The following is a 27,019-nucleotide window of genomic DNA, read 5'->3' on the forward strand; positions in this document are numbered from 1 at the left end:
AGACAGACTGATCAGACATGGAGGACAGGAGGGAAGGGAGGGCAGTGACTCTTTCATCTACACCTCCAACTCTTCTACAACACAGATTTTTTATTTCACCTTTATTTAACCAGGTAGGCCAGTTGAGAACTAGTTCTCATTTACAACTGCGATCAAACTCTTTATACTTATTTGTATATATCCAGACAAGCAAGAAGAAGCCGATGTATGGTGATGGACCTTACAGTGGGTATAGGTTATAGCAAACTATTGGAGGCAGTCTGTATGTGGATGTTCTCAGAGCGTTGCATGTGTGTAGTCTGAGCTGGAGTAAACTCCAATCCCTCATACAATACAGATCCATGGATGTATGCAGATAGACATATTTACAGTGGGCACTAGAGGTCTGGTCTTCATCTGTCAGACTTGTATACAGTGTCTCAGAGTGGGAACGGAGCAGAGCAGTGCATGAACCTCCTCACATGCCTGCACGTCAACGCCAGCTTCACTCAGAGGTGAACTCTCCAGCCCTTGCCTTTGACTGGCACTCACACACACACACACACACACACACACACACACACACACAGACTTCACACTCCTCACACACACACTCCTGCAGCTGGGAACAGCTGGCGTCCAATGAGAGATGGGAAGATAGGGGTAAGAGCGGGGGTATAGAGGGTAAAAGAGAGGTGTATGTATTACCATGAACTATATTTACCTGTGTGTATAGACACAGGAGTTTGCTCAGGTTCCTCGCCTGTTGCGTTCTCTCTGTCCTCCGTGGTGGATTCCACTGTGTGAATAGACACAACAGAATCACAACAAGCCAACGTTACACAGACCACGTACTGTACGGTTATGGTAAAAGCATGATATCTTTTCCCGTATTTCCAATGTGGGTGCTTATTTCCTAACCAGCCATACACAAACAATGAGAGGCAGGTCTAAATAAGGATCCGGTCCTTTGATAATCTACTGTAAACTTGGCAGAGGCAGCCTAGTTTTCCCACACAGGTTTTGGTATGTGCTTTTTCCAAATTCACTCCACAACAAGAAGGCTCCTTTGTTGTTGGTTTGTGCGTCAGAAAGGAATGTGACAGGGTTTTCAAAGGCCTGGACAAAAGCACTCTGTCATTTGGGGTTCCTTGTAATATAGTAGCGCTGGGCAGAGAGGGGAGAGAAGTTCTCCTCACAAACTTCATTCAGCAATCAGCCTGCACCTGAACAGCTGTTACCACAGCCACACACACACACACACCTCACTCTTTCTTCTCCTACTTGTTTGTGTGCGTGCGCATGTGTGTGCGTGTGTGAGAGAGTATGTGCACGTGCATGTTGGGCTACCCTGCACCCTCTTCACAGCACATCCTCTCTTCAATTCCTCAAAGGGTGTTTCTCATAATCAAAACATTTTGGAGACATATTTTCGGTGGATGTAATGTTTGACTATGAACTATATCGTGTTTTTAGCTCTTCAATGACCGATAAATCAGAGCCACATGTGAGCCTGGCTGGCAGAGACACTGGGAGGGGTTCAGAGCCTGGCTGGCAGAGACACTGGGAGGGGTTCAGAGCCTGGCTGGCAGAGACACTGGGAGGGGTTCAGAGCCTGGCTGGCAGAGACACTGGGAGGGGTTCAGAGCCTGGCTGGCAGAGACACTGGGAGGGGTTCAGAGCCTGGCTGGCAGAGACACTGGGAGGGGTTCAGAGCCTGGCTGGCAGAGACACTGGGAGGGGTTCAGAGCCTGGCTGGCAGAGACACTGGGAGGGGTTCAGAGCCTGGCTGGCAGAGACACTGGGAGGGGTTCAGAGCCTGGCTGGCAGAGACACTGGGAGGGGTTCAGAGCCTGGCTGGCAGAGACACTGGGAGGGGTTCAGAGCCTGGCTGGCAGAGACACTGGGAGGGGTTCAGAGCCTGGCTGGCAGAGACACTGGGAGGGGTTCAGAGCCTGGCTGGCAGAGACACTGGGAGGGGTTCAGAGCCTGGCATGCTAGTGTTAGGAGCAGCCAGTGGGTGTGGTGACACAGCTGTAGCAGCTTTCATTTCAATCATTCAGAGGATGAATTGACATCAAACTCATGAATTGATTAAATGGCCATTACTGTCATTGAGGATTTTTCAACTCATTAACTGAATTTCAAATGGAATGGAGCCCATCCCTGGTAGAGAAGTCTTACTCTGAGGACAATGGGACATGGGCACTTGTTCTATGCGGGACCCATTGCGGCAGGCGAAGACCTCCATCTGACACTGGTTCTGGTAGAGATGTCCGTCTGAGCCACACACCAGCTCTCCGTCGTAGCCACAGTCCCTGTAGCAGGTGCAACGCTCAAACTGCTCCTCCTCCAGACAGCCAAACACCTTGTTACATTGGTTCCCCTGGACAAAGCCTGGGTCAAAGGAAAAACACCAGACAGGAGAAATTATATATTTTTCAACTTTGGGGATCTTGAACTTTTGCTTTTTTCTAACAATATGTATCAACATTGTGTGACTTAAGTAGTGGAATTCAACCATTATAATATTACTTCATAGTAAAATACACAGGACAAAAACATATTTTCCAAACATAGGTCAGGCAAATAAAGAGATGACATCTTTCATAGGAGGGAAAGTGTTAGGCGAGAGAGAGAAAAAAAAGAGTGTGTGAGAGGATGTGTGTGTTGATGAGCGCTGTTCCCCAGGGTCTGGGCACGGCCTTGGTTCCAGCTGCACGGGGGTCCCAGCCCCTCAGCTTCTCTCTCTCTCAGCCAAGCCGGCAAAACACAGCATCAACACAAACAGGGTCATCCACCCATCACCACGGTGACAGGGGCAAACTTTGCCATTTGTTGTAGCAACATCGGTCCCCGCTAATGAGAGTGTGTGTATGTGCATGTGTCGCTGAAACGGAAACACTCAGCTCGGCACGATGACAACCAGGGCCAGTGGGCATTCCTGTGTTGGCCTGCTTTTCTGTTTCTTCTCTTCCCAACATCTGCCCGTGCCAATAACAGTTTAGGCACGACACACACGCTCTTAGAAAGTCAAGGGACAGGAAATGGAGGTTTACAGAGGAGCCCCGTCAGACACAAGTCACACCTTCACTCGCTCTCTCTCTCACTGTTTCATTAGCTGGGCTTAATGGGGACTAACACAAATAGAATGTTGTAGTTCCGTTAATGGACATACAGTAGAGTGTTGTAACTCTTACCTATCCACTGATTGGTTGAGCTCTCCACCTCGTTGCACGTGGTGCCGTCACACAGCTTGCGGGCCAGGGGACTGCTCTCGCTCACATTGTAAAAGCGGGTGGCCTCAAATGCTGTATAGCGAGAGAGAGACAGAAACACACAGCTTTGTAGGAGTAGTGGACACGTCTCTCCACAAAACAACTCTGTACTTGCATTTTAAACCACAGACCAGAGAATTCCAATTTCCTCTGAGAGAAGGCTGTCAGTTAATCATCGTGAAGATGGAGGAGGGTTTTCCTGCTCGCAAAGTGAGGTGCTGTTAAAAATATTCATCACGTCAGAGGCATACCTGGTTCGTAGTAGTCGTACACCTTGACCGGAACAGGCGCTGTCTTGCCCATTATGTACTCCCTGACAGCCTGGAAGGCCACACATGTCATACACTGACTGGATATCTGCGTTGTGGGACAAGTACAGAGTCAGGGCAAAAATGTCAAACAGTTAGAACTGATCACAGTACAGTACACCACAGATTACAAAGGTGATATACCGGTATGGCTAACTCACCTCATCAAAGTAGAAGAGGACCTTCCTTCCATCCACTTCGTACCTCTTCAGACCAACCCTCTTGTCCAGCAGCAGCTTTATGATAGGAAAAGGGGGATGAACTACTCAATCAAACATTAGGTCATAAGGTAAAATACCTCTTTCAACAAACACCCTTATATTAGTATATACTTATAGTACAGAACCAGGAACAGGACCCAGAGTCCGACTCAATGCTAAACTTTTCTGTTGTCTCACTGATGACCAGTGAGAATTCTGGTGACCTTTCAGTCCAGTTGTAGGTAGGTCAAGCCAAGTCTGTTTACAAGCCAAAGGGAGGGAGCCAGCTTCCAATAACAGTACCAGTGTCGACTGTCTACGAGGGAGTTGCTGTTTGCTGCCTAAGGGGATAGGTGTTGTGGGAAGTATGGTAGGGGGGAGTAATTCCTCCCACAGGGCTCTCTAAAAGGTGGCAGTCCTACGGACAGATTAAGTTTATGAGGTGCTCAGCCTGAGCTGGCGCCACTGACACACACACACACACACACACACACACACACACACACACACACACACACACACACACACACACACACACACACACACACACACACACACACACACACACACACACACAGTGTAATTATAGTCACAACTTGAAATGTATTCCATTCACTTTCTCTGAGCACTTAAAGTAACATAAAGTAGGTAGCATAGTGTAAAAGGCATTTTGCTCCATTCAGCTCAGCTCATTTTATGGATAAAAAGAGCAATAGAGGCCAAAGTATGTGGTGTAAGGATTCCAAGTAATATCTATGAAAACAACAAGACATGACTGCATAAGCGAGGCTCCGTCTCGTGATGTGAGGAATGCTGCTGGTCAGGGCAGCCAGGCAGTCGTACAGCAGGGAGGCGAGCAGGGCTGGCTCTGTAAACGGAGCTTGTAAGCCACTTCAATATACAGGTCAGCACTGACTCCCTCAAGTCTCAGGGAGAGTGTGTGTGTGTGTGTGTGTGTGTGTGTGTGTGTGTGTGTGTGTGTGTGTGTAAATCTGTCCCACCAGGTAGGTAGGTCTTTACGAAGGTGGATAGTTTGATTTTGGGGCCCATAACTCTGCAGTAATGAGGGAGACAAGTGTTTTGAAGAGGGCCTGGGGAGGTGACTTCACCTAACCTCTCACCCCCCTCTCTAAGATGTCTGCCATGCGTCCCTCTCCCCTGGCTCTCAGAGTGGGGTAGTTGGAATAAACAATGGCAACCCCCAGTGGCCCAGCCCTTCCCTGGTGGCTGGGTTATAACCCCAGAGAGGGTCTGTGAGGGTTTGTGCTGGCTCCTTGTGGAGCCCCATAGCAACAGTAACATCACTGGGCCAGAGCTGGCCCTCATTCAGACACTGCAGGAAAAATACCCTCTCAATAGTGATTACCCCACTGCTGTATAAACACACACACACACACACACACACACACACACACACACACACACACACACACACACACACACACACAATTCCCAGTAACATTCAGCATGACCCCTGTGTTTACAAGAGAAGCAGAGCAGAGTACTCAGTACAGTGGCGCAAATGTTTTGTCTATATCTGCCAAGAGTAGCAGCACAATGGCAGAGCCACTCAATGTCTTCCTCCGTTAATAAACACACGTCCACAAACACCTCTCTGAGACAGGGGAAGAAGCATGAGCAGTATAGGGGACTGAGCAAAGCAGAAGGGGACTGATCAATTCCACACCACACCTCTGAAATGGCCTTCAGATGTGAGCCGTGTCTGTCTTTGTCTTTTTTGGGGGGGTGTTGTGTTTTATTGTCACATACACAGTGAAATGTGTTGTTTTACAGGGTCAGCCATAGTAGTACGGCAAATTTGTGTTAAGTACCTTGCCCAAGGGCACATCTTCAGACTGTCGGAATTCGCACCAGTGACCTTTCGGTTACTGGCCCAACGCTCTAACCGCTAGACTACATGCCGTCTGTCTGTATGACATTGTAATGTGACTGTATGTTTATGTCCTACCCTCTCCAAACTTTCCACATCGGCACGGAAACCTGACAGCAGAGGGACCTCCAAGACAGCCATGTTGGAAGAACCTGTGTGGAGCCACCTGAAGAGAGAAAAATGCTAAGCGAGTTAGATGCTAAGCTAAATGCTAGTAGAACTAGGTCAACCACCAGGCTAAACGCTAGCAGAACTAGGCCAACTGCTAGCAGATCTAGGCCAACTACCAGGCTAGATGCTAGTTAGGCTAAAAGGCTGCTGCAGTCTCTGCAGTACCTGGCGCAGGCTTCCAGGGTGATACGGTAGTCTAGGTCGTCTTGGTGGGCTGCGGGATCTTCATCGTCGGTGGCAGCCCGGCGTTTGCGGCTCAGCTCCGAGCGGTTGTCGGAACGGGATCGCCAGCGAGGGCTGGCGTGGCGGGGGGAGGGCGGGGGGGACGGGTGGCGCTCCTGCCTGGGCTCCTTCAGGTCCACCTTAAGCTGGAAGGCTGGCTTGGCCACGGGGTCAGGCACGTTGTAGGATACATCAATCTGAGGCGAGAACACAAGCAGAGCTTGGAGAGACAGAATTTATTCCCGATTCCGGAGGTAATAGAAAGTGCAGAGAACCTATGTTGCAGAGCAAACCCATTGAGTGTGGAAGCAAGTACACACACACGCAAGCACACGCTCTTGCACATACGTACGCATGTACACACACACACACACGCTCTCTTTAATCATGCCTATCTTGTCATCTCATTACAGCCCAGGTGCTCCAGGCCTCAGGCACTGGCCGACTGAAGAGAGGGAGAGAGAGATGTGCTGAGGGAGGGAGAGGTGTGGATGGAGGGATAGAGGTGTGAAAGCTGGAAAAGTGGTGTATGTGTAGAGGGAGGAAGGTTTGCAGGAATGTGTGGAGTGAGAAGGGGGACAGAGATAGGCTGTTCCCTCTAATTCTCCCATTTCTCCCTCTCTCCCCTCCCAGAGAACCTGAGCCCTAGGACCATGCATTAGGACTACCTGGCCTGACGACTTCTAGCTGTCGCTGTCCCCAGTCCACCTGGTCGTGCTGCTGATCCACTTTCTGCTGTTCTGCCTGCGGATATGGAACCCTGACCTGTTCACCGGACCTGCTACCTTATCCCAGACCTGCTGTTTCGACGCTCTCTCTCTCTCTTTCACCTGCTGTCTCGACCTAAATGTTCGGCTATAAAAAAGCCAACTGACATTTACTCCTGAGGTGCTGCCCTGTTGCACCCTCTATCACCACTGTGATTATTATTTGACCCTGCTGGTCATCTATGAACATTTGAAGAACGATCTAGCCTTAATGGCCATGTACTCGTATAATCTCCACCGGAACAGCCAGAAGAGGACTGGCCACTCCTCAGAGCCTGGTTCATCTCTAGGTTCCTCTCATGGATTGTGTATGTGTGCAATTCAGAGAGTGAATGGGCAAGACAAAATATTGAAGTGCCTTTGAACGGGGTAAGGTAGTACACTACATGACCAAAAGTATGTGGACACCTGCTCGTCGAACATCTCATTCTAAAATCATGGGCATTAATATGGAGTTGGTCCCCCCTTTGCTGCTATAACAGTCTCCACTCTTCTGGGAAGGCTTTCCACTAAATGTTGGAACATTGCCGCAGGGACTTGCTTCCATTCAGCCATCAGAGCATTAGTGAGGTCAGTCACTGATGTTGGGCGTTTAGGCCTGGCTCGCAGTCCGCATTCCAATTCATCCCAAAGGTGTTCAATGGGGTTGAGGTCAGGGCTCTGCGCAGGCCAGTCAAGTTCCTCCACACCGATCTCGACAAACCATTTATGTAATGTCCTCGCTTTGTGCACGGGGGCATTGGAGCAGGTTGAGAGCTTCAAGTTCCTTGGTGTCCACATCACCAACAAACTAGAATGGTCTAAATACACCAAGACAGTTGTGATGAGGGCACAACAAAGCCTATTCCCCCTCAGGAAACTAAAAAGATTTGGCATGGGTCCTCAGATCCTCAAAAGGTTCTACAGCTGCAACATCGGGGAGCATCCTGACTGGTTGCATCACTGCCTGGTACGGCAACTGCTCGGCCTCCGACCGCAAGGCACTACAGAGGATAGTGTGTACGGCCCAGTACATCACTGGGGCTAAGCTGCCTGCCATCCAGGACCTCTACACCAGGCGGTGTCAGAGAAGGCCCTAAAACCCCAGCCACCCCAGTCATTGTTCTCTCTACTACCGCATGGCAAGCGGTACCGGAGCGCCAAGTCTAGTACCAAAAGGCTTCTCAACAGCTTTTACCCCCAAGCCATAAGACACCTGAACAGGTATTCAAATGGCTACCCTGACTTTTTGCATTGTGTGCCCCCCAACCCCTCTTTACACTGCTGCTTCTCTTTGTTTATCATATATGCATAGTCACTTTAACTATACATTCATGTACATACTACCTCAATTAGCCCGACTAACCGGTGCCCCCACACATTGGCTATCCGGACTATCTGCATTGTGTCCCGCCACCCACCAACCCCTCTTTTACACTACTGCTACTCTCTATTTATCATATATGCATAGTCACTTTAACCATAACTACATGTACATACTACCTCAATCAGCCCGACTAACCGGTGCCTGTATATAGCCTTGCTACTGTTATTTTTCACTGTGTTTTTACTGTTGTTTTTTATTTCTTTATCTATTGTTCACCTAATACCTGTTTTTTGCTTAAAAATTGCACTGTTGGTTAGGGCTTGTAAGTAAGTATTTCACTATAAGGTCTACACCTGTTGTATTAGGCGCACGTGACAAATACACTTTGATTTGATTTGATTGTCATGCTGAAACATAAAGGGCCTTCCCCAAAGATTTCCGGACGATGAAAAACAGCCCCAAACCATTATTCCTTCTCCATCAAACTTTACCGTTGTCACTATGCATACGGGCAGATTCATCCGTAGGACTGACAGATGGTGAAGCGTGATTCACTCCAGAGAACGCATTTCCACTGCTCCAGAGTCCAATGGCGACGAGCTTTATGCCAAGCGTCAGCTGGAGTGGTGTAAAGCTCGCTTGGCATTGCGCATGGTGATCTAAGGCTTGTGCACGGCTGCTCGGCCATGGAAACCCATTTCATGAAGCTCCTGGCAAACAGTTCTTGTGCTGACTTTGCTTCCAGAGGCAGTTTGGAACTCGGTAGTGAGTGTTGCAACCAGGGACAGACAATTTTTACGTGCTACGTGCTTTAGCACTCGGCGATCCCGTTCTGTGAGCTTGTGTGGCCTACCACTTCGCCGCTGAGCCGTTGATGCTCCTAGACGTTTCCACTTCACAATAACAGCACTTACAGTTGACCAGGGCAGCTCTAGCAGAGCAGAAATTTGATGAACTGACTTGTTGGAAAGGTGGCACCGTCATAGGATACTGGGGCTATACCCCAGTGTATATATGTAATAATAACATTTATAATAATTTGGTGGGCACTTGTACCTGTCCTATTTTACACATGTACAAGTGTGTATTAATACGCATGTGTGAATTGGAAATGTGTTTTTTGCATATCCCAACTCTCCCTGAGACACCCTTGGAGAGTAGGGTCACGGCCACAGTCTGCCATTATCATTGGCAACCCTGTAGGAATTAGGGTTAAGTGCCTTGCTCAAGGGCACATTAACAGATTTTCACCTTGTCGACTCAGGGATTCTAACTAGCAACCTTTCGGTTACTGTCCTAACGCTCTAACCGCCAGGCTACCTGCTGCATGTATTACACTGCAGAATTATGCTTATAAGATTTGTCTTTTTTCAAAGGATCCAATAACTGTTAATGTTATCTGAAGGATCACAGAACCCATTTGAGACCAGTATAATGATCACCTGTCATGTGAAGAGGGATAAGGTTGACAGGCTCTTCTAAACATGCAGTAAAGGCAAAGTGAGGAGGGGAGGAACGCTGTGTTCCATCTATGCACCCTGGCCTCAAATAGCTTTTTGTTTTAGTGACAAGGTACAGGAAAAACAGCATCCTATCCAGTGTAATTGGGGAATGAACAGTCCCTGCTGAACAATTCCCTACGTTTTACAAGATCATTACGATTTACAGTCAGGAATTTGGGCATTAGAGCAATGAGTCATGGGAATGCACTGGCTTTTCCCCTCTGGAGGATTCTCAGTGTGTGAAAGATAAAATTATAGACGGGAGTGATCAGAAGTAACGTACCTGCATGAGACAGCAGCCCTCGCCTTTAGCACTGACAAACAGCCCTGTGGGAATACTGGGAATCTGCAGAGAGAGGAGGGGAGGGAGAGAGAGACAGAGCGAGAGAGAAAGAGGAAGAAAGGGATAATAGGGTTGAGAGAGAAGAGGGGTGGGATAGAGGTGAGAGACAGAATTATGGTTAGAGAGAGCAACCATCAAACAGGCAAAGCATTAAAACAGGACTAAAATTGAATCCTACTACACCGGCTCTGATGCTCGTCGGATGTTTTTTATTTATTTTTTATTTTATTTCACCTTTATTTAACCAGGTAGGCAAGTTGAGAACAGGTTCTCATTTACAATTGCGACCTGGCCAAGATAAAGCAAAGCAGTTCGACAACATACAAAAACACAGAGTTACACATGGAGTAAAACAACATACAATCAATGATACAGTAGAAAAAAAATAAGACTATATACAATGTGAGCAAATTATGTGAGATAAGGGAGGTAAAGGCAAAAAATGCCATGGTGGCAAAGTAAATAAAGTATGGCAAGAAAAACACTGGAATGGTAGATTTGTAGTTTGAAGAAAGTTCAAAGTTAAAATATAAATAATATGGTGCAAAGGAGCAAAATAAATAAAATAAATAAATACAGTAGGGGAAGAGGTAGTAGTTTGGGCTAAATTAAAGATGGGCTATGTACAGGTGCAGAGATCTGTGAGCTGCTCTGACAGCTGGTGCTTAAAGCTAGTGAGGGAGATAAGTGTTTCCAGTTTCAGAGATTTTTGTAGTTCGTTCCAGTCATTGGCAGCTTAGAACTGGAAGGAGAGACGACCAAAGGAGGAGTTGGCTTTAGGGGTGACCAGAGAGATATACCTGCTGGAGCGCGTGCTACAGGTGGGTGCTGCTATGGTGACCAGTGAGCGGAGATAAGGGGGGACTTTACCTAGCAGGGTCTTGTAGATGACCTGGAGCCAATGTGTTTGGCGACGATTATGAAGCGAAGGCCAGCCAACGAGAGCGTACAGGTCGCAGTGGTGGGTAGTATATGGGGCTTTGGTGACAAAACGGATGGCACTGTGATAGACTGCATCCAGCTTGTTGAGTAGGGTATTGGAGGCTATTTTGTAAATGACGTCGCCGAAGTCGAGGATTGGTAGGATGGTCAGTTTTACGAGGGTATGTTTGGCAGCATGAGTGAAGGATGCTTTGTTGCGAAATCGGAAGCCAATTCTAGATTTCACTTTGGATTGGAGATGATTGATGTGAGTCTGGAAGGAGAGTTTACAGTCTAACCAGACACCTAGGTATTTGTAGTTGTCCACAAATTCTAAGTTAGAACCGTCCAGAGAAGTGATGCTGGACAGGCGGGCAGGTGCAGGCAGCGATCGGTTGAAGAGCATGCATTTAGTTTTACTTGTGTTTAGGAGCAGTTGGAGACCACGGAAGGAGAGTTGAATGGCATTGAAGCTCGTCTGGAGGGTTGTTAACACAGTGTCCAAAGAAGGGCCAGAAGTATACAGAATGGTGTCGTCTGCGTAGAGGTGGATCAGAGATTCACCAGCAGCAAGAGCGACATCATTTATGTATACAGAGAAAAGAGTTGGCCCAAGAATTGAACCCTGTGGTACCCCCATAGAGACTGCCAGAGGTCCAGACAGTAGGCCCTCCGATTTGACACACAACTCTGTCAGAGAAGTAGTTGGTGAACCAGGCGACGCAATCGTTTGAGAAACCAAGGCTACTGAGTCTGCCGATGAGGATGTGGTGATTAACAGAGTCAAAAGCTTTGGCCAGGTCAATGAATACGGCAGCACAGTATTGTTTCTTATCGATGGCGGTTACGATGTCGTTTAGGACCTTGAGCGTGGCTGAGGTGCACCCATGACCAGCTCTGAAACCAGATTGCATAGCGGAGAGGGTGCGGTGGGATTCGAAATGGTCAGTAATCTGTTTGTTGACTTGGCTTTCGAAGACCTTAGAAAGGCAGGGTAGGATGGATATAGGTCTGTAGCAATTTGGGTCAAGAGTGTCACCTCCTTTGAAGAGGGGGATGACAGCAGCTGCTTTCCAATCTATGGGAATCTCAGACGACACGAAAGAGAGGTTGAACAGGCTAGTAATAGGGGTTGCAATAATTTCGGCAGATAATATTAGAAAGAAAGGGTCCAGATTGTCAAGCCCAGCTGATTTGTAGGGGTCCAGATTTTGCAGCTCTTTCAGAACATCAGCTGAATGGATTTGGGAGAAGGAGAAATGGGGGAGGCTTGGGCGAGTAGCTGTGGGGGGTGCAGTGCTGTTGAATGCAGTAGGGGTAGTTAGGTGGAAAGCATGGCCAGCCGTAGAAAAATGCTTATTGAAATTCTCAATTATAGTGGGCTTATCGGTGGTGACAAAGTTTCCTATCCTCAGTGCAGTGGGCAGTTGGGAGGAGGTGTTCTTATTCTCCATGGACTTTACAATGTCCCAGAACTTTTTAGAGTTGGAGTTGCACGAAGCAAATTTCTGTTTGAAAAAGCTAGCCTTGGCGTTTCTAACTGCCTGTGTGTATTGGTTTCTAACTTCCCTAAAAAGTTGCATATCGCGGGGGCAGTTCGATGCTAATGCAGAACGCCACAGGATATTTTTGTGTTGGTTAAGGGCAGTCAGGTCTGGGGAGAACCAAGGGCTATATCTGTTCCTGGTTCTAAATTTCTTGAAAGGGGCATGCTTATTTAAGATGGAGAGGAAGGCATTTTTAAAAAATAACCAGGCATCCTCTACTGACGGGATGAGGTCAATATCCTTCCAGGATACCAGGGCCAGGTCGATTAGAAAGGCTTGCTCGTTGAAATGTTTCAGGGAGCGTATGACAGTGATGAGTGGAGGTCGTTTGACCGCTGACCCATTACGGGTGCAGGCAATGAGGCAGTGATCGCTGAGATCTTGGTTGAAAACAGCAGAGGTGTATTTAGAGGGCACGTTGGTTAGGATGATATCTATGAGGGTGCCAGTGTTTGCGGCTTTGGGGTTGTACCTGGTGGGTTCATTAATAATTTGTGTGAGATTGAGGGCATCAAGCTTGGATTGTAGGATGGCTGGGGTGTTAAGCATGTCCCAGTTTAGGTCACCTAGTAGCACGAGCTCTGAAGATAGATGGGGGGCAATCAGTTCACATATGGTGTCCAGAGCACAGCTAGGGGCCGAGGGGGGTCTATAGCAGGCGGCAACGGTGAGAGACTTGTTTTTGGAGAGGTGGATTTTTAAAAGTAGAAGTTCAAATTGTTTGGGTATAGACCTGGATAGTAGGACAGAACTCTGCAGGCTATCTCTGCAGTAGATTGCAACACCGCCCCCTTTGGTCGTTCTATCTTGTCTGAAAACGTTGTAGTTAGGGATGAAGATTTCAGAGTTTTTGGTGGACTTCGTAAGCCAAGATTCAGACACAGCTAGGACATCCGGGTTGGCAGAGTGTGCTAAAGCAGTGAATAAAACAAACTTAGGGAGGAGGCTTCTAATGTTAACATGCATGAAACCAAGGTTATTACGGTTACAGAAGTCATCAAAAGAGAGCGCCTGGGGAGTAGGAGTGGAGCCAGGCACTGCAGGGCCTGGATTCACCTCTACATCCCCAGAGGAGCAGAGAAGAATAAGTATGAGGGTACGGCTAAAAGCTATAAGAATTGGTCGTCTGTGACGTCCAGAATAGAGAGAAAAAGGAGCAGGTTTCTGGGGGCGATAAAATAGCTTCAAGGTATAATGTACAGACAAAGGTATGGTGGGATGTGAGTACAGAGGAGGTAAACCTAGGTATTTAGTGATTATGAGAGAGATATTGTCTCTGGAAACATCATTGAAACCAGAAGATGTCATAGCATGTGTGGGTGGAGGAACTGAGAGGTTGGATAAGGTATAATGAGCAGGGCTAGGGGCTCTACAGTGAAATAAGCCAATAAACACTAACCAGAACAGCAATGGACAATGCATATTGACATTAAGGAGAGGCATGCTTAGCCGAGTGATCAAAGGGTCCAGTGAGATTCAGACAGCTAGCCGGGCCATAGGTAGCAAGCTGGTGGAAGATGGGAGGGAGGTCTGTTTTTAGCCACCTCGTGCGTTTCCGTCTGTGGGTTAGTGGGGTTCCGTGTGGGGGACCTGTCCAAGTTGGCAAAATAGTTAGTTATAGTGGCCCAAGAAAGGTGTCCGATAGACCTATTCAGATCGCAGCCGAAAAGACAGCTAACGATTAGCTGGCCGCAGATGGGCGATCAGGTTACGTCGCGACGGAGGGGCCAGTTGGATAACTCCCTCGGGCAGATAACGTCGGTGGTCCAGTCGTGAAGACCCGATGGGGCTCCGCATCGGCAGTAAAACGGGTCAGGATAGGTGAGTTGTAGCCCAGAAGACACTTCAGCTGGCTAGCTCAGGAATAGCCCAGGAGTGGCTGACGGAACTCTTCAGCTGGCTAGCTGGCTAGCTCAGTAATAATGTGTGTTAATTCCGTGACCGACGTTGCCAATAGTCACTCAGATAGCAGCTAGCTAGCTGCAAGATCCAGGTGTAAATGTCCAGAGCCTGCGGTAGAAATCGGGGAAAGGAGAGAGAATAGGTCCGGTATGCTCTGGTCTGAGTCGCGCTGTACAAAAACTGGCGAAAGCTTTTCGAGCTAATGGATAGCTGAGGACAGCTAACCGTGGCTAGCTGAACTTCAATGTTAGCCAGTGAGAATGGCTAACCTCTGGCTAGCTTCTGTTGTGGAATTCAGATGAGGTAAATAATTCTTTATTTTTTAACTTGGTGAGGCGGGTTGCAGGAGAGTGCTTTGAGGTTGAGTTTTTTTTTTTGAATAATTTTTTTTTTTAAAGATAAGTGAAGAAAAAAATATGTAAATATACACTGCTCAAAAAAATAAAGGGAACACCTAAAAAACACATCCTAGATCTGAATGAAAGAAATAATCTTATTAAATACTTTTTTCTTATCATAGTTCAATGTGCTGACAACAAAATCACACAAAAATAATCAATGGAAATCCAATTGATCAACCCATGGAGGTCTGGATTTGGAGTCACACTCAAAATTAAAGTGGAAAACCACACTACAGGCTGATCCAACTTTGATGTAATGTCCTTAAAACAAGTCAAAATGAGGCTCAGTAGTGTGTGTGGCCTCCACGTGCCTGTATGACCTCCCTACAATGCCCGGGCATGCTCCTGATGAGGTGGCGGATGGTCTCCTGAGGGATCTCCTCCCAGACCTGGACTAAAGCATCCGCCAACTCCTGGACAGTCTGTGGTGCAACGTGGCGTTGGTGGATGGAGCGAGACATGATGTCCCAGATGTGATCAATTGGATTCAGGTCTGGGGAACGGGCGGGCCAGTCCATAGCATCAATGCCTTCCTCTTGCAGGAACTGCTGACACACTCCAGCCACATGAGGTCTAGCATTGTCTTGCATTATGAGGAACCCTGGGCCAACCGCACCAGCATATGGTCTCACAAGGGGTCTGAGGATCTCACCTCGGTACCTAATGGCAGTCAGGCTACCTCCAGCGAGCACATGGAGGGCTGTGCGGCCCCCCAAAGAAATGCCACCCCACACCATGACTGACCCACTGCCAAACCGGTCATGCTGGAGGATGTTGCAGGCAGCAGAATGTTCTCCACGGCGTCTCCAGACTCTGTCACGTCTGTCACGTGTTCAGTGTGAACCTGCTTTCATCTGTGAAGAGCACAGGGCGCCAGTGGCGAATTTGCCAATATTGGTGTTCTCTGGCAAATGCCAAACGTCCTGCACGGTGTTGGGCTGTAAGCACAACCCCCACCTGTGGACGTCGGGCCCTCATACCACCCTCATGGAGTCTGTTTCTGACCGTTTGAGCAGACACATGCACATTTGTGGCCTGCTGGAGGTCATTTTGCAGGGCTCTGGCAGTGCTCCTCCTGCTCCTCCTTGCACAAAGGCGGAGGTAGCGGTCCTGCTGCTGGGTTGTTGCCCTGCTACGGCCTCCTCCACGTCTCCTGATGTACTGGCTTTTCTCCTGGTAGGGCCTCCATGCTCTGGACACTATGCTGACAGACACAGCAAACCTTCTTGCCACAGCTCGCATTGATGTGCCATCCTGGATGAGCTGCACTACCTGAGCCACTTGTGTGGGTTGTAGACTCCGTCTCATGCTACCACTAGAGTGAAAGCACCACCTGCATTCAAAAGTGACCAAAACATCAGCCAGGAAGCATAAGAACTGAGAAGTGGTCTGTGGTTTCCACCTGCAGAACCACTCCTTTATTGGGGGTGTCTTGCTTATTGCCTATAATTTCCACCTGTTGTCTATTCTATTTACACAACAGCATGTGAAATTTATTGTCAATCAGTGTTGCTTCCTAAGTGGACAGTTTGATTTCACAGAAGTGTGATTGACTTGGAGTTACATTGTGTTGTTTAAGTGTTCCCTTTATTTTTTTGAGCAGTGTATATATACACGGGACACGACAAGAGGAGGGTAATGGACGTCTGAACTGCTACGCCATCTTGGATGTGTCAGGGCTTGCAAACTATTACGGACAACAAAGGGAAACCCAGCCGTGAGCTGCCCAGTGACGCAAGCCTACCAGATGGGCTAAATGCCTTTTATGCTCGTTTCGAGGAAAGCAACACTGACGCATGCATGATAGCACCAGCTGTTCTGGACAACTGTGTGATCACGCTCTCCATAGCCGATGTGAGTAAGAACTTTAAGCAGGTCAACATTCACAAGGCTGCAAGGCCAAGTGTATTCACTGACATTTTCAACCTCTCCCTGACCGAGTCTGTAATACCTACATGTAGGCGTGAGTGCTTAGTCCCCTCCTGTACTCCCTGTTCACCCACAACTGCGTGGCCAAGCACGACTCCAACACCATCATTAAGTTTGCTGATCACCAACAACGATGAGACAGCCTATATGGAGGAAGTCAGAGACCTGGCAGTGTGGTGCCAGGACAACAACCTCTTCCTCAATGTGAGCAAAACAAAGGAGATGATCGTGGACTACAGGAAAAGTAGGTCCGAACACGCCCCCATTCACATTGACGGGGCTGTAGTAGAGCAGGTTGAGAGTTTCAAGTACCTTGGTGTCCACATCACCAACAAGCTATCATGGTCCAAACACACCAAGAAAGTCGTGAAGAGGGCACGACAATGCCTTTTCCCCCTCGGGAGACTGAAAAGACTTGGCATAGGTCCCCAGATCCTCAAAAAGTTCTACAGCTGCACCATCGAGAGCATCCTGACCGGTTGCATCACCGCCTGGTACGACAACTGCCCGGCCTCCGACCGTAAGACGCTACAGAAGGTAGTGCGTATGGTCCAAAGCATCCTGCTTTCCAGGACCTATATACTAGGCGGTATCAGAGGAAGGCCCAAAAAATTGTCAAAGACTCCAGTCACCCAAGTCATAAACTGTTTTCTCTGCTACCGAATGGCAAGCGGTACCGGAGCGCCAAGTCTAGGTCCAAAAGGCTACTTAACAGCTTCTACCCGCAAGCCATAAGACCACTGAACAAGGACAAAAACAAATCCAGGAGCATGGTCTTATTTCTATTACAGCGTATTGGATAACTGTCATTCATATTCCATTCACCCAGTTCAATGTAACATTGATAGGTTTAGGCTAATACATGATACTCAAATTTTCCCTATACCCATCATGAGGTTGCTACAATCTAGCCTATGAATGAAAGTTTACAATGTAGGTGCACACAAGTCGAGAGAAAATATTTAGGTGACAGACAGTGACACATGGACAGACAGTGACACATTCAATATCTAGGGCGAAATCATTAGTCCAACAGTTACAAACGAGAGTTTCTATTGGACAAATTCAGGTATTTTTATCCGTTTCGTTTGCTTCCATTTAAGAAACGTTTTTCAACAGAATTAGCGGAATGAATACACCCCTGATCACGCGTAAACCACAGTTCACTTCCATTGCAGCCATGTTGGTTGCATCACTGGTTGCATCATTGCCTGGTATGGCAACTGCTCGGCCTCTGACCGCAAGGCGCTCCAGAGGGTAGTGCGAATGGCCTAGTACATCACTGGGGCCAAGCTTCCTGCCATCCAGGACCTCTATACCAGGCGGTGTCAGAGTAAGGCCCTAAAAATTGTCAAAGACTCCAGCCACCCTAGTCATAGACTGTTCTCTCTGCTACCATCTATGCATAGTCACATCTATGCATAGTTATCATCTATGCATAGTCACTTTAATAACTCTACCTACATGTACATGTTACCTCAACTAACCGGTGCCCCCACACATTGACTCTGTACCGGTACCCCCTGGTATATAGTCTCGCTATTGTTATTTTACTGCTGTTCTTTAATTACTTGTTACTTGTATTTCTTATTCTTATCCATATTTTTTTAAACTGCATTGTTGGTTAGGGGCACGTAAGTAAGCATTTCACTGTAAGGTCTACACCTGTTGTATTCGGCGCATGTGACTAATAAAATTGTATTTTATTTGTTGTATTCCTTCTCGCCTCTACGCACTCTCCTCCTCTTACCTTTTCGTTTGTGGACTTCAAAGCACAACACATCAGCTGTATGTGACCAGGCGAAAAAACATTTCCAAGCCAAACCATGTCATAACTGCTACACACAGCCTACATCGTTGTCCTCATATTAGCTAAAGTAACATCCTAGTTAACATAGCTAATAGCACTAATGCGTTAGTAAACTGCTCCAATCATGCAGTAACATTACAGTGTACAGTCAGTAAGCAGTTTAGCAGTTAAACCAGCAGGCCCCGGTGGAAATAAATTAATATAACCAAAAGCTTACCTTGACATGGAAGGGTTCCAGTGTTGTACATTTACATTTTACATTTTAGTCATTTAGCAGACGCTCTTATCCAGAGCGACTTACAGTAGTGAATGCATACATTTCATACATTTCAGTTGTGGTGGATAGTCATAGCCAACTAGCTAACATAGCATCCCTCTGTTTGAGCAGGGTGTTTCAGTAGGCTAAACTAACTAACGTTAGCTGTATTTGCAAGTAAGTGAAACTGAAAGTGAAAAGACAAGACGAAATCTCTCTCTCTTGCTTCTTTTTTTTAAAGAAATTAATTTGTTGAAAAGTGTTCAACTATTGTCTTTCTCTCTCTTTGAGTCAACTACTCACCACATTTTATGCACAGCAGTGCTAACTAGCTGTAGCTTATGCTTTCAGTACTAGATTCATTCTCTGATCATTTGATTGGGTGGACAACATGTCAGTTCATGCTGCAAGAGCTCTGATAGGTTGGAGGACGTCCTCCGGAAGTTGTCATAATTACTATGTACGTCTATGGAAGGGGGTGAGAACCAAGAGCCTCCTAGGTTTTGTATTGAAGTCAATGTACCCAGAGGAGGAAGGAAGCTAGCTGTCCTCTGGCTACACCATGGTGCTACCCTACAGAGTGCTATTGAGGCTACTGTAGCCCTTCATTGCAAAATAGTGTGTTTTAATCAATTATTTGGTGACTTGAAGATATTTAGTATAGTTTTATCTAAAAATGATACTTTTTTGAATGTTTTACAATTTTTTGAATGAAATTCACTGAGGATGGTCCTCCCCTTCCTTCTCTGAGGAGCCTCCCCTGATATAGTCTCATTATTGTTATTTTATTGTGTTACTTTTTTTTATATATATATATATATATTAGTAAATATTTTCTTAGCTCTATTTTCTTAAAACTGCATTGTTGGTTAAGGGCTTGTAAGTAAGCATTTCACGGTAAGGTATATATATATAACAACAGACATTTTGTCATTGCTTGTGCTATTGTGAACTTTAGCTTTTTCCCCCCTGAATCTGCTGATTTTATGTATAGCTGCAATTTGAAAGGGCTTCAACTTCTACACCTGTTGTATTCGGCGCATGTGACAAATAACATTTGATTTGAATGCTGTTGACATAAGCAGCAGCAGTCAAATAGCCTGGTCACTAACCAGCATAGCTAAATTACCCCCAATTAAACTGACACAGCTAATTAGGGCAGATAATTACATGCCTGGCAGAGGGAACAAAAGTTCAAGCCCTTACTTGAGCTACTCCCTCACTGTGGGGATGAGAAGGAAATGTAGACGCACAGCCTGAACAAACTGACTGGTTCATTCACTGGGAAACACATTCCATTGCTTAGATAAAGTCTCCTAGTTATCCTCAACTGCGTTGACTTAGTGGATGTTATTTAAGATACCCTTCAACATTGAAAATGGACAATTCTGTAATTTATGTTTCTGTGTGTAGTGTGTATCTTGGTATAGTAGGGGTCCCTTAACTACCTGAGCAAGTGTTTACCTCAGAAAGAAGATGCCCTTCGGCACAGATCTAGGATCAGATTACCTTCCTCCAATCCTAACCTTAACCATTATGAGAGTCTAAGGGCAACGTGACCCTACTCCTTACCGAGGCGCTCTGCAGGATCTTTTGGTTGTCGCGGTGCAGTTCAAAGCTCTCCTGGAAGTCTAGGTTGGTAGAGGCCAGAGAGATGGTCAGGTTGACTCCTCCCACATATGACAGGATAGCGTACTCAGACAACGCCTGAAGAGCTACACACGTGTCCTAGAAAAGAGGATAGACACATAGTTATTAGAAGGATACTTTGGACACAGTCTGACCAGATGACCAGTTACCAGTTGTTTCAAATATACTTTGGTGAGCTAGTTATCTCTTCTAAAAGATATTTGAAATGTCAGTGAGGCTAATCTGGTAAAATAAAGGAAAAATACAACCACATTTTGGAGAATGCTTTGGACAAAGAGGCGGAGAGGCTTGTGAGGGGTACCTGTGTGGAGGAGAAGCCCCCGAGGGCGTTCCTCTGCTGGGAGAGCCACTTGACCACAGGCAGGGCGGAGGCCACGTCACCCAGTAGGGTGTAGGTCAGCAGGCCGTATGCTGTCATCTCCACCTCCGCTGACACCACTGGGACACAGAGGAGACTATTAGTATGCAAACACAAGACAACCACCAGACATTCACACTAGTACTAAAAGTCAAGACGTGAGAACATCTTAAGCAGTCATAGAGGATAGTCTAGCTGTGGCCACAGGAGGCGAGACAGTGTGTGTGTCTACCTGACTGAGAAAGACCGTCACTAAAGCCCATGAAGGTGTCCTCATCGGTCACCCTGCTGCCCGTCAGACTCCAGTGGGTGAAGCCGTCTGATTGAAACAGAAAAGAAATAACAGTGAGTGATGGAGAGAAAGGAAAGTGTAAGGAACAGTGTGAGAAAGAACAGTGGAGCTGTCATGTTAGTTTAGTGTTTAATATGAATTGGTAGGCAACTAAACTGATATGAGATCAGTTCCTTACAGCTGAGTACCTTGTGTGATGGCCATGTGGTTGAGGCGTCGGAGGGCGAGGGAAGCGTAGGGGCTTCGTAGCAGAGCCAGGGCGTAGGAAGACAGGGCTGTGGTGTACGGGTCATCAGCTGTGTATGTGTTACTCTCCAGGAAACCCTTCGCCTTGGCCACAGCAATCTTCTCCTCCTGGGGAAGAGTACACATATTTATATAAATACACACACACACACACGTGCGCTAACACATTGCACACACAGACCAAACCTTCGTACGAGAAATGGATACACCTCTCTCCACAACGCCTTCCCTCCATCCGTATTCATCTTTCGCTTAAGTCAGGCATATTTGATCTGTACTGCTCTGTACTGTTCCAACTCAGATGTGCTGCTTATCAAAAGGCAAATAAACATTCTCTTAGCCATTAAAGGTAGGAGCACTTTCATCTTTTCCAGATGTGCCCCCTTTTCCTGAGCGCACTCAGATGAGACTTCAACAGCCACTGACTTTAGTCTGCCTAGTCATCTTTTAATTAACTGAATTTGTAAGGAGGAAGGAGTTTTGCTTTGATGTCAAGAATCCTTTTATAGTTGGTATCAGTTTTAAAAGGCTTGATTCTCTGGAGAGTCCTTCAGGATAGATAGGGAAGGATAGGAAGAGAAGGGGGGGGGGTTGTGAAGGGGGAGGGAAATGGATGGAAGGGAGCCAGAGTGAAGAAATACTTTGTGAATACTTTGTGAAGAGCTGTGCATGAATGAATTGAGAGCTGACACAATAACAATCTGGGGTTTAACATTGGTATTGGCAACACGCTCAAAGTAGGACAAAGCATAAACATTACATGGACTCACTCCCTGTACAGATAAACAGCAACATTCTTCTGCAACAATGACTTTGGCAGATAAAGGGCCTACCGCACTTAAAATAAAGGACACTGCTACCTTTCAATAGCCAAAGCTATCTTTTTACTAGAGCGACCATGACAAAATGTCAGTGTCACTGCCAGTGTGTTCAAAGGTGTTGCTTCAAAGAACATTACAGAGGGTTTAACTGGCTGGTGAGCACGTCGTCTCGGGTTCAGCACCAGGGTAAGAGCATGGCGAGGTACACAATGACAGGAATGTGGCCGAGGTGTACTACCTTCCACAGGCATCATTGTCTCTGCATGTCCTCCTCATAAATATCTTGATGCAGTCAGCCAGGGATTAGATATTAGATTACCGCCACTGGAGCATAACAAATATGAGGGGGTGCCGTGCCAGAACATCCATCTTTAGTGCTGATGGGAATGTACCGGCAAACACACAGTAACGCACGCACCCACACACGCAGACACACACACCAGAGGAGGCTGGTGGGAGGAGCTATAGAAGGACGGGCTCATCGTAATAGCTGGAATGGAATAGCATCAAACGTATTGAACATATGGAAACCACCTGTTTGACTCCGTTCTATTGATTCCATTCCAGCTATTACAATCAGCCCGTCTGCCTATAGCGCCTCCCACCAGCCTTCTCTGACACACACGCATACACACACATTCTGTTATTAGGTCTGAGCTTGAAAGATTCACTGAAAGTCCAATTTACATCCACATATAAATGTCAGGTTAGGATTCGCTCTGCTAAATAATGCTGTTCAGGAGGTGAGGCTGATTGGTAGGAAAGGTCATGGTCCCACCCACTGTTCCTCTTACCTCTGTAGTTATTCCTGTCTCCAGGAGGGCTGCAACCACGTACGCTGTCAACGAGATCTTTCCATGGATTCCTCCCTTTAGATGGAGAATAACACTGGTTAATGGTGCCTATGAAAACACACACCTCGTCCGTGTACATCTCTCCACACTGTCTATGGTTCTGGGTCACTCTGTCAGCCATCACCACAGGTCGGTCTCCTGTTACACAACACAGATACACCTACGCACGCACCTGCAGGTCTTTGTTGAGGATGCGTCCCATGGCAGGGAAGGAGCCCTCCTCTCTCTGGTGGTTGATGAGCCAGGCCTTGGCAGCACGCAGCTCCTCTGGGTCAATGAAGATGAACCCACGAGACTGAGCAAAGGATTTCAACACAAATGCTGTCAGCCTGGAGGGGAGTGAGAAAGAGAAAAGAGACAGAGACAGGGAGGGAGGGAAGGAGGGAGGGAGGATTGGGTCTCTTTCAAGCATGTGCTGACATATCGTTCAAAAATACTTATCAAACTTCACATCAGAGTTCACATAAACCATTTGAATGGGGTGGAATCCTCCCCAACCAGTCACACATTTTAAATCTCTAAACAGAAACAAGGTTGAGTGAGATGGTAGCTGTTACATGCCACGTCATGGTGAGAAGATCAAACTACATAAAAATCCTGTCAGGCAAAAACAGACTGACAGAGAGAGGGATGGAGTGGTTGGTACAGAGCGAGGGATGGAGTGGTTGGTACAGAGCGAGGGATGGAGTGGTTGGTACAGAGCGAGGGATGGAGTGGTTGGTACAGAGCGAGGGATGGAGTGGTTGGTACAGAGCGAGGGATGGAGTGGTTGGTACAGAGCGAGGGATGGAGTGGTTGGTACAGAGCGAGGGATGGAGTGCTTGGTACAGAGCGAGGGATGGAGTGCTTGGTACAGAGCGAGGGATGGAGTGCTTGGTACAGAGCGAGGGATGGAGTGCTTGGTACAGAGCGAGGGATGGAGTGCTTGGTACAGAGCGAGGGATGGAGTGCTTGGTACAGAGCGAGGGATGGAGTGGTTGGTACAGAGCGAGGGATGGAGTGGTTGGTACAGAGCGAGGGATGGAGTGGTTGGTACAGAGCGAGGGATGGAGTGGTTGGTACAGAGCGAGGGATGGAGTGGTTGGTACAGAGCGAGGGATGGAGTGCTTGGTACAGAGCGAGGGATGGAGTGCTTGGTACAGAGCGAGGGATGGAGTGCTTGGTACAGAGCGAGGGATGGAGTGCTTGGTACAGAGCGAGGGATGGAGTGCTTGGTACAGAGCGAGGGATGGAGTGGTTGGTACAGAGCGAGGGATGGAGTGCTTGGTACAGAGCGAGGGATGGAGTGGTTGGTACAGAGCAAGGGATGGAGTGGTTGGTACAGAGCGAGGGATGGAGTGGTTGGTACAGAGAGAGGGATGGAGTGGTTGGTACAGAGAGAGGGATGGAGTGGTTGGTACAGAGCGAGGGATGGAGTGGTTGGTACAGAGCGAGGGATGGAGTGGTTGGTACAGAGCAAGGAATGGAGTGGTTGGTACAGAGCAAGGAATGGAGTGGTTGGTACAGAGCAAGGAATGGAGTGGTTGGTACAGAGCGAGGAAGAGCAGATGAAGATGAAGATGGAGGAGGAGTGAGTAAAAGGCAGATAGTCGCCACAGGATCCAGCAGCTTTTCAGTGTCAAGAACGAGGACTTTCACAAAGCCAAATCAAGTATGTTTCTGCATGCTGGAATATCCCAAAAACATTCCGAACGTATAAAAAACAGTCATCCCCAGGGAAGGTATTTGTAATGTCCAGAAACAGTGTGTGACCTGGAGTTTCTGAACTGGAATCACAGCGGGAATCAAACCCCAGATCCACAGAGAGGCCAATGGTGAGGGACCCATCTAGGCTAATAAACACACGGTCATACATAAACAACTGCCCTTAGTGAAACCTGCACACTCTGGACAATGCTCTTTAATTACAGACCAGCATTCCATTACAGCATCCTCCCCAGAGCAGCCAAATGATGAGACAAGCTGCTTACCATAACAAATGGGGAAATAAATAAATAAACCATGTTTTTTTTCTTCCAAACATACATTTGGGCCGTAACTCAAGGAACAAGCCAAGAGAGAGTAAGAAAAAAATCTCTCCCATAAACCACGGTATTAAATCTTCTCTTGCTGTGCCCTGGAAGTTATGTCTCCCCAGAGAGGCAGCAAGAATTTTTATAATGTTAAGTAATATTGTGTCACCGGCTTTAACTGCCAGGCCCCAGAGAGAGTTGCTGGGTAGCGTAAAGATGATTTAGTGGGCGAGTAAACGCCAGAGACCGGGCTGCTTCCTCCACTCTGGCCGGCTGAAGTCACTCCCTCCCTCCCTCCATCCCTGCGGGCTTCCACTCCCTTACTGGAGTTTGGGGAAGTTGATGACATGTTGTTATGGATAGCACACAGAGGTCATTCAGAACAACACATTGGAGCTGGATCCTGGAACGTCAATAGAAGTTGGAACCAAAGTTTTTCATAATTACCTAAAGGAACGACCAAGACTTACTGACAAGTAAGTCCCATGTTAACAACGCCACAACATGATAAATTCCCTAGCTACTGGTTATTTTGATGCAGGTTTTATAACGATTTATTGTTTGAGAAGTACTTACAAAAAGTTGGTTATATGGAGTCCAAATAGACAGAGGTTTTCTAAAGAAGTCCAAACAGAAGATTTCAAATCTTCAAAGTCAAGATAGATACAAATGTATAGTTCTGGTTGCTCAAAGTCATAAAGGAAGCAGATGGCCCTGGTTCTCTTACAGTTGTTGCTGCAGTCAGTTTTAGTTTGAATGAATGATAGAGTGCTCTGTTTGTGGTAAAACCATATGGACAGACACACACACACACACACACACACACACACACACACACACACACACACACACACACACACCAGGGCTTTAATAGCAGTGTATGTGAGAGGGAAGAGAAGGGGTTACCATGTCCAAGCACATAGCGATAACAACCATTCTCCATTTCAACATGTAAAGTTATCTAAGATCTGACTTGATATAAACACCATATTCCTGCTATATTCACCCTCGTTCCTCACCAAGCCTGTTTGGCATTGGAGTAGAAATCGATTGTTTAACACAACACAGTATTAGTTAGTTCTATTAGTTCTCTCAGTCTCTGCTATTTGTTGCACTTCATGCCAGCCTCAACGTGTCCCGTGTGTATCTAACCAGGCACCACTAACAGGCCCAGAGTATGGAGCTTCCATCAGGCTACATATTTACCCCAGGCCAGGGTATTAAGTAGGCTACAGGGATTGAAGGGTTGAAGGGGCGGTGGTTGTGGTGGCAGGGGTTCTGCATATTACACCAGCATGTGGCTCTCATTGGATCCAGACGGAGGCTGGTATGCAAGCGATGCCGGAAGAGGGGCTGCCAGGTCCGGCCCAGGGCCCACCACAGCACCCCCACCCCCAACCCTGCAAAGACATCTTGACATATCCCAACACCACTTCACTAAACACACAGAGACACAAGCACTCACAATCACACACACACAAACAGAATCACACACACACACACACACACACACACACACACACACACACACACACACACACACACACACACACACACACAATCTGAATCTGCATGAGAGGCAGGCAGGGGGTAGTGATGAAAACCAGCCCATCCTCATCCTTAGCTCTGTGTCCCAATATTCAACCCACAGGGACATACACAGAGACCAGAGCAGAGTAGGGCTAAAAGCCTTGGCATCACCCAGACCAGGCATTAGCGGACGGAGCCTGTGTCATTATGTACAATAATTTCATTAGTCCCTGCAATTTCCGCTCAGATACATTTTTACAAGCTGGAATACATTAACACTGCATTAAGAGCACTGTTAACCTACCCATAAATGATCTGTGCTAATGATTAACTCTGGAGCCCAAACAAAAGGTGGGTTGTTCTGACATATAAACACCAAGCTGATGGATTAAAACAGTGTATGTTGCTACAGGTTTACATAAGGATTAACATCCGGCTCCTGCCATGTGGCCCGTGGCTCCAAAACCAATGCTTACACTATTATGGCCGTTACACTTCATTTCGTCTTAATATCCTCTTCCTG

General features: G+C 47.1%; 1 protein-coding gene across 3 annotated transcripts in view; it reads right to left on the bottom strand.

The window, feature by feature from the left end:
* The window catches only part of cpamd8 (C3 and PZP like alpha-2-macroglobulin domain containing 8), a 61,328-nt gene that overhangs the window by 2,671 nt on the left and 31,638 nt on the right, over positions 1–27,019 (bottom strand). The window contains exons 28-41 of one of the 3 annotated variants that reach the window (XM_029751305.1): positions 23,127–23,283; positions 22,895–22,969; positions 21,222–21,387; positions 20,974–21,060; positions 20,685–20,821; positions 20,306–20,461; positions 9,908–9,970; positions 5,993–6,246; positions 5,735–5,822; positions 3,727–3,801; positions 3,509–3,614; positions 3,180–3,290; positions 2,164–2,376; positions 704–778 (exon numbers count right to left, since the gene is read on the bottom strand). In XM_029751305.1, coding sequence (XP_029607165.1) covers positions 704–778; positions 2,164–2,376; positions 3,180–3,290; positions 3,509–3,614; positions 3,727–3,801; positions 5,735–5,822; positions 5,993–6,246; positions 9,908–9,970; positions 20,306–20,461; positions 20,685–20,821; positions 20,974–21,060; positions 21,222–21,387; positions 22,895–22,969; positions 23,127–23,283 — 1,763 coding nt within the window. The remainder of the gene's footprint in view (positions 1–703; positions 779–2,163; positions 2,377–3,179; positions 3,291–3,508; positions 3,615–3,726; positions 3,802–5,734; positions 5,823–5,992; positions 6,247–9,907; positions 9,971–20,305; positions 20,462–20,684; positions 20,822–20,973; positions 21,061–21,221; positions 21,388–22,894; positions 22,970–23,126; positions 23,284–27,019) is intronic. The other 2 variants (XM_029751306.1, XM_029751307.1) reach the window with 2 other exon arrangements.

Source organism: Salmo trutta, chromosome 4 (assembly GCF_901001165.1).
Source record: "Salmo trutta chromosome 4, fSalTru1.1, whole genome shotgun sequence".
Taxonomy (NCBI): domain Eukaryota; kingdom Metazoa; phylum Chordata; class Actinopteri; order Salmoniformes; family Salmonidae; genus Salmo; species Salmo trutta.